The sequence below is a fragment of the Lycium ferocissimum genome, chromosome 1, assembly GCF_029784015.1.
Source record: "Lycium ferocissimum isolate CSIRO_LF1 chromosome 1, AGI_CSIRO_Lferr_CH_V1, whole genome shotgun sequence".
Taxonomy (NCBI): Eukaryota; Viridiplantae; Streptophyta; class Magnoliopsida; order Solanales; family Solanaceae; genus Lycium; species Lycium ferocissimum.
Window position 1 is genome coordinate 5,636,976 of NC_081342.1, and position 14,115 is coordinate 5,651,090.

Consider the following 14,115-nt stretch of genomic DNA (forward strand, 5'->3'; position numbering starts at 1 on the left):
AGTGGCTTGCTTGAATTTATGCTTGAACCCCATAATGAGTCTACACTTGAGGTCACTTTAGTTGAAGAAGTTGTTTTGTGTGACACCTTTCTTTATCACCTATTTGCCTATGATGACACTCATGTTTGTGTTGAGGGTGCATTCTTGACTGAGAGGGGTATTTGCGGGGTGAATAGTTGTCTCCTTAGCCATGTTTTGTGGATAACTTTTTCCTTTGACCCCGATGCTAATTGTTGTGTATTGGTCGTGGGACGGCCTTTGGAGAGTTCTTATTTGCTAAATGAGAGCCCGATGTGTGATATATTTTCTAGAATCAATGTAGTATTGCATGCTTATTGTCTTAGGTCCATTGGTTTCCTTATCTCACCCTCGTTTCGTGATCTTTGGAGGGGTCAACTTCTTGGTGCCCCATATATGGAGTCTTTCTTCACATTGATTATTGATGAGTGGTTATACCACAAGTTCCGCATCCTGGTGTTGGTCGATTTGTTTGTGCTAACACTAACCCTCGTGCTTTCGAGGATCTTGCTTGTTGTTATCTTCCTCGGTTTTTGTTAGTTCCGATTCGAGGACGAATCCTTTTAAAGAAGGGAAGGATGATATGATTTTCATTGGCTCGAGTGCATTTATAGAGCCTATGATTCGTGGTGGAGCTCAACTTAGAGTCCATGATCTTAATTGGAGCTTATTCACCACATTTAGAGGGGTTCAAAGGGCCTCAAGTGTGTATTTCCACACTACACACTTGATGATGATCAATGATGAGAGCCAAGTCTCTATAAGCTTCATATAGGTGGAATCCTACAAGGTTTGGGAGATTGCTTGGTTGTAAGATTTAGAGCTCGAGGTCCTTGCCCGCAAGACTTCAAAGATAGCTTGGAGGGCTCTTTGCGCAAAGGGTTATTTGTGCAAGTGGTTACATTGTGCAAGGAGGGTTATGCTTGCAAGAAGGCCATGCATGCAAGGTCGATTAGAGGGCCATCTATGCTACGAGGGACGTGTTTTGCCATTGAAGGCCAATCCTTGAATTGAAGAATACACTAAGAAGACTAGCCAAACAAGGCACTTACTTCATTAAGGGTAGCATTGTAATTGCCTATTAGTCTTCTTTGCTTAGTTTGTATATATAGCTTGTCTTTCATTTGATTAGGGAGATTGGATGAATTATGAATTGTGAATACTTTTTGAAGTGAGAGTTTGTTTAGCTAGGTAGCTACAGATAGTTAAAGCTCATCATAGGTGGATTCCTTTGTTGGCTTTGAATCATTTTCCATTGATTTCATGAAGGGTTGTTCATTTGTGGATTTCAATTGAACTTTCCTTGCCTTGATTTCAAATAGTATAGGTTCTTTGAATTGAATCAAATTATGAGGGTCTATATTTCATATATCTAGGTTTGCTAATAGGTTCATTATTCATTGGGTCTTGCTTTTATCCTCTTTCCTCGTCTTGATTTCTTGTTTATCGTTAATTTTCGCGTTTTTGAAATTGATTTGGTTCTTCCCCAAATCGATTCCTTATCATTTGGTATTAAAGCTTAGGCTAGAGTGTTGTTTCTACAATCCTAAGTTCATCTTATTTTGAAAATCTCAAAAAAAAAAAAAAAAAATTAGAAATCTGAAAATTCCCAAAAAATTCGAAAATTTGGGTTGTTATTGGATTTGTTCGAAATTGAGTGTAGATTTGAGTTCCTTGCTATCAAATCTACTTAGATCTAAAGTTTTGGAGCATTTGGAGGTGTTTTGAGTCATTCACCATTGTTGAGTTTGAAGCTTTTGAAAAACTTAAAGAACAAGCAAGTGGGTCTTCAATTTGTGGTGTTCAATTGGCTCAATTTGGAGTGGACATTGTTCTCTAGGTTGAGGGGAGGCTAGATCCGAAATTTGGGATCAATTGGAGTTGAAATTGAAGGGGTTGATAATTTGAATGTTCATAGTATTCTTGAGCTTCTTCATAAATTCACGAGGAAGAAGATGACCAAAGAAGCCTTTTGATCCAAAATTTCAAGTACAAAAAGTGAAAAGGTGTTTGTTGGGCCAAATTTAGCAAAACATATGATATAGTGGGCCCAAGGTACCTCAAATACAAGGAATATTCAGAAAAATCCAGCCTAAATTTCGAGGTACGAAATACACATCACTGAAGATTTTTACGGAGGTAATTTACGGACCGTAAATTGAGGGGTGAATTGGTTCCAAAATTTGAGCTCACTGTTACAGTTTTAAGGTCACAAAATACGGACTGTAAAATGCACTCCTCAAATGCATTTTATGCTTCTGCTTGTACCGTCCCATACGGACCGTAGTCAAAGATGGTCCGTCAATCTTGACCGTCAAATTGACCCCAAAAACTTGTTTACTGTTGCTGAATTACGGTCGTAAAATATGGACGGTAAAGTGCACTCCTCAAATGCATTTTATGCTTACGCTTGTGGGCTCGCGACAGCCCTTTGCAGGATCATATAAAATTCCATAAACAACTTGTATGCAAAGCCTCAACCTCTAGATGTACATGCATTTATCTGAAATTGCATTGCAAGTGTAATTACACCTTCTCAATTACACTCAATTTCCACCTAACTGTGTAATTACTTGGTTAAATAAACAGGCCAAACTGTGTAATTACACCCAATTTCAATTACCAGGGTGGCTTTTCAAAGAATAGTTTTGAACAACTTTAGGTGTCTGACTAAAATTTAATAAAGTAAGAGGTTTGAAATGTGCAAGCAAGCCTATTTGATTATAGTAAGAACCTTTTGGCAAAAGGCCGAGCATATCAAGGTAAATATTTGTCCACACCACCAGATGTTTACACCAAATCATTGCAATCTACTGTGGTCAAATGATTTAATAAGGTGAATATAAACATTAATTAATCATGGTTAAATGATTGTTGCACATATTCAAACACATGTCATACATCCATCGGCTTGATGTAAACACCCGGTGCGAATAAACTTTTACCGCAAATCAATCGAGGTAAGAGGGGTTAAAAGAATAATCTTGAAAAACTTTAGGTGTTTGAATGAAACCCCATAAAGTAGAAGGGTTTGGATGTCAAAACGGGGCAAGTAGACGTGTGTATTTAATTATCCGACTTGCTTTAAAAAATAAAAACCAGCTACCACCCATATAATTGTGGAAATGGGTCAATTGGTCTTTTACAATTTGAATAGAAAAAATGATCTTGCAAAAATCTGATGTATTATTTTCAAACTATTTATGTGTAAAAATAATCATCTCCTATAAAAAGACATAAAATTAAAAATAAATTTATAAGGGACTACAAATTGAGTTGATCATATAATTTAGGGAAAATGACCAAATTTACCACTCTACTTTAATATGTTTTTCATACCTATCATCCGTTATACTATGTGGCCGAAATTATCTTCACCTCTAAGCAGTTTTCTAATATAAGGAATTTGGAATTGGTTATGTGTATCATGGGTCGCGGGTTATATGTGTAATCAATTATAAGTAATTGAAAGGGGAATTGAAAAATCCGTTAACTAAATGTATTTATGAAAACTTTCTTAAGGACGGGGTAACTTTTGACCACATAATATACTGATAGATAAATGTAAAGAATATATTAAAGTAGAGAGGTATATTTGATATTTTTTCCTATTATTTAGTAGGTAAAAGCGGAATTTTATTTTATTTTTCCTATCATTTGCAATGACCAAAAACGAGATAAGTCCTACTCCTATTTGTGATTTTTTTGTTTGTTGCAAATATGAAATATTATCATAATCCATCTCCTCCACCCCCCACCCCCCGTCTTCGCCGGGCCAACTCCCCCTCGCTAGGCCCCCCCTCCCCCCACTGAAATTCTTGGTGCCGAAGCAAACTCATAGCTGTATAAAATACCAGTCCTTCATTTTCAGTTCACATAGAACGTGTCAAAAAAGTGTTACACTAGTATTTTATTTCCCTTTCCTAGTTGTCACAAACACAACAACGTGTTAACTTCTCACTGCACAAAATTAATGTTATAAACACCACTCCACCATTTCCGCCGTTTAATTACACCTTTCATTTCCCAAAAATGTCAACAACTTTACTAGTTGGTCCACCATCCCTCCACCATGAACCACCATTAACCACCCTTAATCAAGATCCCATAACCCCCATATCTAATCAAATCACAAATCTTGATGTTTCAAACTTACCCTTAAAAGGCCTAACAGAAAACAACTCAGGAACATTCATATCATCAGGCAACCCTTGTTTAGATTTCTTCTTTCATGTGGTTCCTGACACGTCACCAGACGACCTGATCAGCCGACTAGAATTAGCTTGGGCTCATAATCCTTTAACAGCACTCAAATTAATTTGTAATCTTAGAGGTGTTAGAGGGACAGGTAAGTCTGATAAAGAAGGGTTTTATACAGCTGCTTTTTGGTTACATTATAAACACCCTAAAACCCTTGCTTGTAATGTTAAGGTAATTGCTGATTTTGGTTATTTTAAAGATTTTCTTGAAATCTTGTATCGAATTATGGAAGGTCCTTTTATAAGGAAAAAAGAGAAAGAAGATAGAGAAAAATCAAGAACTCGTGGTCCTGGTGGTGGTCGTGGTAGATTTAAAAGGGTAAATAGGCCTGAAGGTAAAAAAGTGAAAATTAAAAAAAGTTTGGATGAATTGAATGAAGAAATTAAGGTAGAACAAGAGAAAGCAAGGGTTTTAAGGAAGGAAAAAGAGAAAGAGAAGGCGAAAAAAGCGTTAGAAAAATACTATTCTGATGAACATTATAGGCTTTTACATGATAAGATATCGGATTTTTTTACCGAGCTTTTGAGGGCTGATTTGGAAAAGTTGAATTCGGGTAAGGTTAATGAGATTAGTTTGGCTGCGAAATGGTGTCCAACTGTTGATTCGTCGTATGATAAGGCAACTTTGATGTGTGAGAGTATTGCGAAAAAGATGTTTCCTAGAGAGAGTTATAGTGAATATAATGGAGTTGAAGAGGTACATTATGCTTATAGGGTGAGAAATAGATTGAGAAAAGAAGTTCTTGTGCCTTTACATAAGGCGTTAGAGTTGCCAGAGGTGTATATGAGTGCTAATAAGTGGAATTCATTGCCCTATAATAGGGTGGCGTCGGTGGCTATGAAGAACTATAAAGAACTGTTTTTGAAACATGATCAAGAAAGGTTTAATGGGTATCTTGAGGATGTGAAGTCAGGGAAGGCGAAAATTGCAGCGGGGGCGTTGTTGCCTCATGAGATTATTGGGGCGTTGAGCGATGGAGATGGTGGAGAAGTAGCTGAACTTCAGTGGAAAAGAATGGTTGATGATCTTTGTAAGAAAGGGAAATTAAGTGATTGTATCGCAGTATGTGATGTTTCGGGGAGTATGAGTGGGATCCCGATGGAGGTTTCCGTGGCGCTTGGTGTCTTGGTTTCGGAATTGAGTGAGGAACCGTGGAAGGGGAAATTGATCACATTCAGTGAGTCACCTGAACTTCAGAAAGTTGAAGGTGATACTCTAAAAGAGAAGACCGAATTTGTCAGAAATATGGACTGGGGTATGAACACAAACTTCCAGAAAGTGTTTGATAGGATTTTGGAAGTGGCAGTACAAGGAAATCTAAGTGAGGACCAAATGATAAAGAGGATATTTGTGTTCAGCGATATGGAATTCGATCAGGCGTCAAAAAATGCATGGGAGACGGACTATCAGGCAATACAACGGAAGTTCTCAGAGAAAGGATACAAAAATGTGCCTGAGATTGTGTTTTGGAACCTTCGAGCTTCAAGATCGACCCCGGTTTTGGAAAAGCAGAGTGGTGTAGCACTTGTGAGTGGGTTTTCAAAGAATCTGTTGACCATGTTCTTGGAGGGTGGTGGAATCGTTAATCCTGAGGAAGTTATGGAGCTTGCCATTTCTGGTGAAGAGTACCAGAAGCTAGCTATTTTTGATTAGTGTGTGAGCTGCTCAATACATTTTAGTTTTAATTTTCAAACTATGTTGTCCAACTTTGTTACACCGTCTCTCTTAGATGATAGAATTGTGTGTACTTATTTACAGTCAACTGGTGACATTTAGTTTTGCTTTATGGATATGGAGTATATTTGGTTAATCTTGTGTTTTGTGCTTCTTCTAAATCCTGTTTTGTGCTTCTTCTAAATCCTGTTTTGTGCTTCTTTTATTCTGTTTTCTTTTAAATATGGTAAGGCTGAATCCCTAAGCTTGCTTGCATTCTCTATTAGATGTATGTTCTGCAACTTAAGCTCTATTAGACAAAATCACTCTAGGTCCAAAAATAGAAGTTGGGTTATGTCTTGATAAAACAGAGTTATATAAAAGGTTCGGTGCTTAGATAAGTTGTTGTGAATTTTACCAAAAGGGTGAATTCGTTTTCTTTCATTGTTAGTTGTTGGCACAGGTTCATCTGTCTCCATGTTGTCAAGGAAATGAAATATGTACCTAGTCCTAGTTTTGTATTAGGAGTACCCTTTTGCAACAGACTATGATTGCTTTGGATTTCTCGTCTATTCGTTTCTGATTCTGAAACAATTCTTAGTTCTTAAAATGCCTGAGTGGTGTTAAAGCTGAGTCTCAACTGATATCGAATATCCACTTCAATGAGATGAACTTTCAGGCTCTTGATATCAAGTATCAAACTCCGGGTTCTATTTTTGAAATCATTATTATTAGTTGATCTTTTCGGATTCATGTTTATACAGTTTTGTTAAGTGAAAATGTGCAATGAAGCTAAATTAGAGTAGTTACTCTTGTACTAATTGTAACAGAGGAAAGAGCTGTGCTTCTGTCCATTTGTGCTCTTTAGAAATTTCCAATCTCTGGTTATGTTAGGACCAGAGAACTTTGAGAACTGAACTGTTCCCAAGTATAGTTGTCTAGGTATCAAGAGAAAGCGGGGAGAGGCTTTGGCCAATAAAATCTCCGTTTGATTATCGAAAAGTTAAACAAGATGAACTAATTGCCATACCATTTTCATTAAGAAATCATGTCTGCTAAATTTCAGTCCTATAACAGCAAGATGCTGCGGAGAGGTAGCCCTTAATAAAGCTTGAAGTCGAGATTTCTGATAATATAGCATTCTGTAACTTACTTTTAGCGCTTAGGAAAGCTCTGATCAGATGCTGATTTGGAATTTCTTTGACCAATTTTGCAGCTTAATAGCTTGCCATAAGTTTGATTGGCGACCTGATATAACTTTTATCAGGACTGCTATATGAATGTGACGGGTATATTCAAATTTTGTTAAGTTATTCGTGTATATTGAGGCCCTCTGTAAGAGTGTAGCTATGACCATATCAAGCTGTTCTGGCACGTCTAGGCTAAATGAGAAGTTGGTGCAATATGTAGAAATATACAAATGCTTTAGCTAGAAAAATGGCTAGTGTTTATGTTACAAGGAGTCAAATGTGTTTGCACACAAGCATTGAGAATCTTTCTTGAGTGCAAGTTATAGACACAGGCGGATCTAGATTTGAAGGTAGCAGGTGCCACAATTTTCTTCAATATACATCTTGTTAGGAACGTATATTTGGGTCGGGTCCATCTCTTTTTAGTTTATTTGGGTCAACTTAATAGGTTTTTTTTTAATTTGCAAATATGAAAATTACATTTTAAAAATCAAGAAACGAACATAATTAACATCTTAAATAAGGAATCACACTTATTAACACCCATTAACAACAGAAGTAAAATCAACTTTTTCATCAAGGACCTTGCATCTCTTATGTATATTAAAAAATGACTTTGCACAAGTAAAATAACATCTTCAATAAGGGAATTACATCAATCAAAATAAGAAAAATAATAGAAAAACTCTTCAATAGGTAAATACTCCCCATAAGTAAATGTAGAATTAGATAAACTACAAAGTTCTCAAAAATAAATCATAAGTTTCATGTTTTTTCTAAGCAGTACCTATGAAATTTCCATCACAATTTAAGTAATAAAGTGATTTAAATTGAATTTAACAATTATAGAATAGCATAAATTTTTATGATACTCCCTCCGTCCATTTTTATTTGTCTATTATACTAAAAATATATATCCACTTTTACTTGTAAGTTATATAGTTGGGAAAATCAAGACATAATTTACCATTTTATACTTATTATTAAGTACTCCAATTCATTTCTCATTTTATTTATTGCTTATTAAGAGTGTCCCAGGTCAAATATAGACAAGTAAACATGGACGGAGGGAATAATAAACAAAAGAAATTATTAAAAAAAAAATTGAATTTTGATCTCAATTCAAAATTCCCATTGAGACCCAAGTTTTTCAATTTAAATACTCACAGATTTGAGATTAAGAGAAATACTTAATTTAAGGGATTTTGAAGTTTCTATTTGTGTGTTCTCGCTAGAGATCACAGATAAAATAATAAACAAGAGGAAAATCAATATAAATAATAAAAAGATAAATACCCGAAAAGGGAATTACTGGTACAAAGAAAGTAAAAAGCCCAAAGAAAAATAGAAGTCGAAAAATGTTCAAAATAGATTCAAACTTGTGTCTATCAGCCGTGGCACCTCTGTCTAATTTACAACTGGGGGTGACAGGATTAAATATTTAACCTAATTTAAGCAAATTACAACATAAGTATATAAAAAATTTATTAATTGAGGGGGTGCCATGCCACCCCCATCGTAAAGGGTGGATCCGCCCCTGGTTATAGATATCAGTAAGTGCAAGGAATTTTTATACTCCTATTATTAGTGTAATTTAATCAGTATTTTCTTACATTATGTGTGTAATATACTAGCCAGTTTATATCATATTATTCTATTTGTTTTCTAAGTTATCTTGTCAAGCTTGCTAATGTAAAAAAATTTGTACTATGAATACACAGAACCTAAACTCTTTATTTTAAGGTGTAAACCTGAAAACATCTTGTGTGCAATAGTACTATGATTGTGTGGGATGTTGGCTGGTGTGGGGCTAGGAGGATTTTCGGATCAGTGGGACCATGTGCGGTGTGTGCAAGATGAATCAAACAAAATCTAATAATGACGCAATATGAATATTAGATTTACAAATGCTTATATTTATTTAAATTATATAGAAGAAGCAAAAAAAACTTTTTAAGATGTTATAAGTACGTATGGAACATAACCAATACAAGTTCTTTTTCCTCTCTCTCCCAACGTTGTTGACACTGAAACAAGGAAAAAAGAAACGAGAAATTACTTGATACCTATTTAGGTGCACGCAAACTAGCCCAAATACCACAATTACCAACAAATATACACTGTCAACTTATTTCTTCCCTCATTTTTTTAGGTAGAAGGAAGTTTGTTGATGGTAAATTGGTAATTTAGGGGCAATTGTGTCGTAGCACATGATGTATGTCAGCCTATTCCAGCTCCTACTTTCTTAATTTCTTAATTGTAGTGCACAATATATGTGATCTCTTTTAGTCATATTTTCAGGTATGTTATTCTTTCACAGGTAGAAAAGTTAAATATTAAGTACTCAAATCGTATTGCTTTCATGTGAGTTTCAAGTAGGCACTTTATTTGAGATGAAGCAGGGCTGTCTTTTTGCATGGTTTTATTACTAAATACCCATGAAAAGAAAGATAAAATATATAGTTTACCCCCAAAATTGAGATTAAACATCCCTCTTTCCCAGGTAACTATTTGCACACTTAATTTTTCTAAAGTATGTCTAATGCACATCACTTTTCTGTTACCAGTTTTTCAAAACATGGGTAATGTCACACACCAATTTCACGCACTTATGTTTTTTGGATAAGCACTCGTGTGACACGTAGCAAAAGTGGGTATTAGACATATTTTGAAAGGTTAGGAATGTAAACAATTAACCATGGTAGACAAGTGTATCATAGAGATTTGGTCTCACGTTCCGAGGGTAAAGTCGTAAACTATGAATTTTGCCAATCAGAAAGCATAAGAGATGATCAAAAATTTACAATCTTTTTTTGTTTTTTGGCAGGCCCAAATGTAAGACAGGATTAGGCCCACTCCACTGGAACCTATTATCTGGGTCATTTGCACTATTGTCCTATTTTTGTGCTGGTCTTTAATTTTTGTCCCTCGCGGCTATAAGTTTATATTTTCGCATCATTATATCTTACAAATTATGCCCCACATGACTTCAATTTTTAAAAGAACATATGCCCACTAAACATAAGTTCTGTTGCAAGGGCCGAAAATCAAAGACCAGTCCATTTGAAGGACAAAAATTAAAGACGAGGCCATTTGAAGGTCAAAACGTACAATTTCTTCAAATATCTTAATATTACGTCTCATTTTGGTCTAATATTAGCAGACCCATTTACCTGTTCGGCTCAATATAGGTCTGTTATTGGCCCAAGTAAACTCATGATTCAATTTCTCTTCAACTGGGGAATTCAAATGACAGATTGACTTTTAAAAAATGACAGTTTGACTAAAGCTCACTATATGCATCACAGTAAGCTCATTAGTTTGACTTTTAAAAAATGAGTAATAAACTTTTCATGCTACTAAAGCTCGACCAAGATTGATGCAATATTGACTACTAAATGCAGGTAAAATAAATCCAAAGAGGAGATAAACTATAATTTAATCCAACAAGACCATATTTCCACTATATAACCAGATGTTTTTCTTCACACTTTCTCACCATTACAATAACATCACGAGTCAGTACTACTGATTTACAATAATGGCCACTTTTTCGCATCTATTCCTTTCTATTCTCCTTGGCCTTTACTTACTTTCAACTCCAACTTTCTCTAGAAAAATACTCTTGGAAAATACTCCAATTGCCCCTTCTCCTAGTGAAGATGTTCAAATAAGTACTACTCCTTTCTTCCCATCTCCTAATGAAGATGCTCCAACAGCTGTTTTATCACCTTCACCTGTAGATGCACCAATTAGCCCATCAACTCCTGGAGATATTACTATTTCACCATCTCCTCAAGATTCACCAGTTGTCATTATTCCTCCTCCTGAAAGCGCCGCTTCTCCTCCTCCTTCTTCTCCTGCTCCTACACGTATATGTGGCCATCATCCCAATGAGGGCCACCACCCACCGAACGTAGGCCACCATCGCCCCTACACTAAGTGCTATCACCCACGCCACGGTCATCAACAGCCTGATCAACCATCTGCTCAAGAACCTGCATCAGCTCATTCTCCTGAAGTTTCAGCTCAAGCTCCTGAATCGGATGATTTCTCTTTCTTTTAGTTTTGTATTCCCTATATGTAATGATTAACTAGAGGGACAAAATTATCAAAAAAAGAGAAAAAGGAAAAGGATGTTATATGTGAAATTTTATTGCAGGATAAGAAATTCTTTTGATTTATGTGTCACATTTTTCATTTTAGGCTTTCTAAGAAGAAGATTTTTTTTTTTTTTTTTATATTTGAAAATAATTTAACTTTAAAATTCACATTTTACCTTAATAAATAATTTGTAGCAACACAAATGTCTAAAATAAATAATTTGTAGCAACACAAATGTCTATAGCTTGTTCTAGACTACAAATTTCAAAAGTCATTTTTTCGTTTTAAAGTCTTGCCTAGTTAAAGTGAGGTCATATAAAATGGAATGGAGAGAGTATATAGGAAGCGAGTATAACTTCACAATCGACGAGAGTTTTAGTGGAGTGATAAGTACTCTTTAATCCTTAACCAGAGGTCTCAGGTTCGAGTCCCCCTAGGTATAAAGTCGCCTTTGTTAGTGAGCGCTTTGTCCCCTAATGTGGGACTCATCGGCGTGAATCCAATTAGTCCAGACCCAATGCGGATCCGGACCTCGGATGGAAAGTAAAAAAAAAAAAGAAAAAAAAAAAAGAATAACAATTTCCCAAGTTTAAAATGTTCAACAAGTAAAATAGTAGAAAATTATTATTCCAAATGACTATTTAAAATTTCATATTACCTTTTTAAATTTGTTTGTGCTCTATATTGTATAGCTTTTTGATATTTTAATATATTTCCGAGTTATCATATTTGAGACGAAGATGAGTTAAGTATTTGATATTTTAATATATTTCCGAGTTGTCATATTTCAGACGAAGATGAGTTAAGCTTTTTGATATTTTAATATATTTCCGAGTTGTCATATTTCAGACGAAGATGAGTTTAAAGTAAAGTTTAAGACACTTCACCAACATTTTATGTGTTAAAATTGATTCAAATTTGTTCAAATCAATGCCAAATGATTTCACATTTAATATCCAAAATTCTACGCTTCTTATGCTTCTATAGATTGGCTTTATATGTTTCAAAAATATTATTGTTGCATTATTTATTATGGTTTGTCACAAAATGTAGTTTGAATTTTAGGATAGTTACCTTATATTTGAACAGAAAGAATTGAGCTTCTCAAAACAGTGGTTTGAAGTTTGAATACAGGACTTGAATTTAAGAATAATGAAAGAAAGTTTGAACTACACAAACTGAGCTTCAGGATGTGACTCGAAATTTGAATGGCAAGAACTGAACTCCTAATTGGATTAATACTTGTGGATAAAGTGTAGAAGGCCCAACATTGGATGGATATCAGAATTATCAAATGGAGAAAACCTGACCATCACACTTTGAAGCTCAATACATGATGGATGTTGCAAGGGCAATCCAGGTGAGGCAGCAGGTGGTTGAATTCTCAGAGATTACAAGGGGAAGATGATCATGACATTCTACTCCTTCTTTGGCACATGCAACAATAACAATTATGAATGTCTAGCTATTCTTAAAGGCTTACAATGGTGTAAAGACAATAGTTACAGGGAGCTGATCATAGAATCTGACTCTTTGCTGCTGATTAATAATGACCATTGCAAAATTCAAACTCAACTTTAGGGCTCTATCCATACTATCAGGCACCTACTTTTTGAAGGAGGAAGCAAAATTTAATACTGCTTTAGAGAAGTTAACTTGGTGGCCGATAAACTCGCCAATCATAAGCTGCTATTTCATCAAGATGAATTCTTCACTCAAGCTTTAACACTACATCATATCCTAAGAAGCTTTGGTGAAAAGTGATCGAAGAGGATTTTACGCTTTAGACTCAAGGTTAAAAAAGACGACTTCTCTATTGATAATGTCTAAGTGTTTACACTACAAAAAAAAATAATTTGTGGAGGTTGAAAGTTGCAATTCGCGGAGGTTTTAGCCTCTTTTAGCAATTTGCGGAGGCTAAACATCCGCGAATTGCAACTTTCAACCTCCGCAAATTACTCATTTTTTTGTAGTGTTAGTGGGCCCGGAAGGTTTATCTTATGACTTGTTCTCTTATTCAAATCTATGCTCCAGGCATTTTTTGCACAAGGATGAGAAGCATCATTCATCGCATTTCTGTGGAAGCCAATGTTTATGTCCTCCTCCTTATAATTATTTGATTTTATATATGGACGGGTAGGGGTCATGTCAAACCCCCCATCACTGAGGGGCAATATAACCTAGGTGATGGTTTTTAATAAAAAAAATAGTTTTTGATACATTATAATAATTAAACTTTAATACTTTTTCCACCTTGAAGTGATTTTACTAGCATTGTTTGAGACCGAAGCGTTATCAGTATCATTTTCTTAACCTTTTGTTTCCTAGTGCTATTATTGAACAAACTGATAATCTAATAATGTGAACACAATTAAAATATTTATTTTTGATAATGAAACTTCCAAACCTTACTTTTAAAAAAGATTATTGAAATTTTATGCCACCAACTCTCTAGTAAAAAAAATTGAGGTAATCTTGAGTTTTAGAAAGTAAATCCAATGAAAATTAAAGAGGGATAGAGTAAAATTTAATCCCAAAAGACCATGTCTCCACTATATAAGTCAATATTTTCTTCACACTTTTCTCACCATTGCAACAACATCACAATTAAGTGATTTAAAAAATGGCTACTTCTTCATATTTACTCCTTTCTCTTCTCCTTGGTCTTTTCTTTCTCTCAACTCCAACTTTCTCCAGAAAAATACTTAGTGAAGATACTTCAATTGCCCCTTCTCCTAGTGATGACACTTCAACAAATGTTTCATCGCCTGTAGATGCACCAATTAGCCCATCAACTTCTGAAGAAACTACTATTTCACCATCTTCTCAAAATACTGCTTCTTCTCCTGCTCCTCATGAGCATGACCACCACCATAAAAAATGTCATAAC

General features: G+C 35.1%; 2 protein-coding genes across 2 annotated transcripts; both read left to right on the forward strand.

Moving 5' to 3' along the window:
• The first annotated feature begins 3,907 nt into the window (after positions 1 to 3,907).
• On the forward strand, positions 3,908 to 6,088 carry LOC132031464 (uncharacterized). Its single transcript, XM_059421480.1, has one exon. It carries the CDS (start codon positions 4,051 to 4,053, stop codon positions 5,929 to 5,931), a length of 1,881 nt encoding a protein of 626 aa, XP_059277463.1. The 5' UTR covers positions 3,908 to 4,050; the 3' UTR covers positions 5,932 to 6,088.
• Positions 6,089 to 10,662: 4,574 nt separating this feature from the next.
• Positions 10,663 to 11,187, forward strand: LOC132061363 (leucine-rich repeat extensin-like protein 5). The gene has a single exon (XM_059454199.1). The coding sequence runs from the start codon at positions 10,663 to 10,665 to the stop codon at positions 11,185 to 11,187; it is 525 nt and encodes a 174-aa protein (XP_059310182.1).
• Positions 11,188 to 14,115: the final 2,928 nt, after the last annotated feature.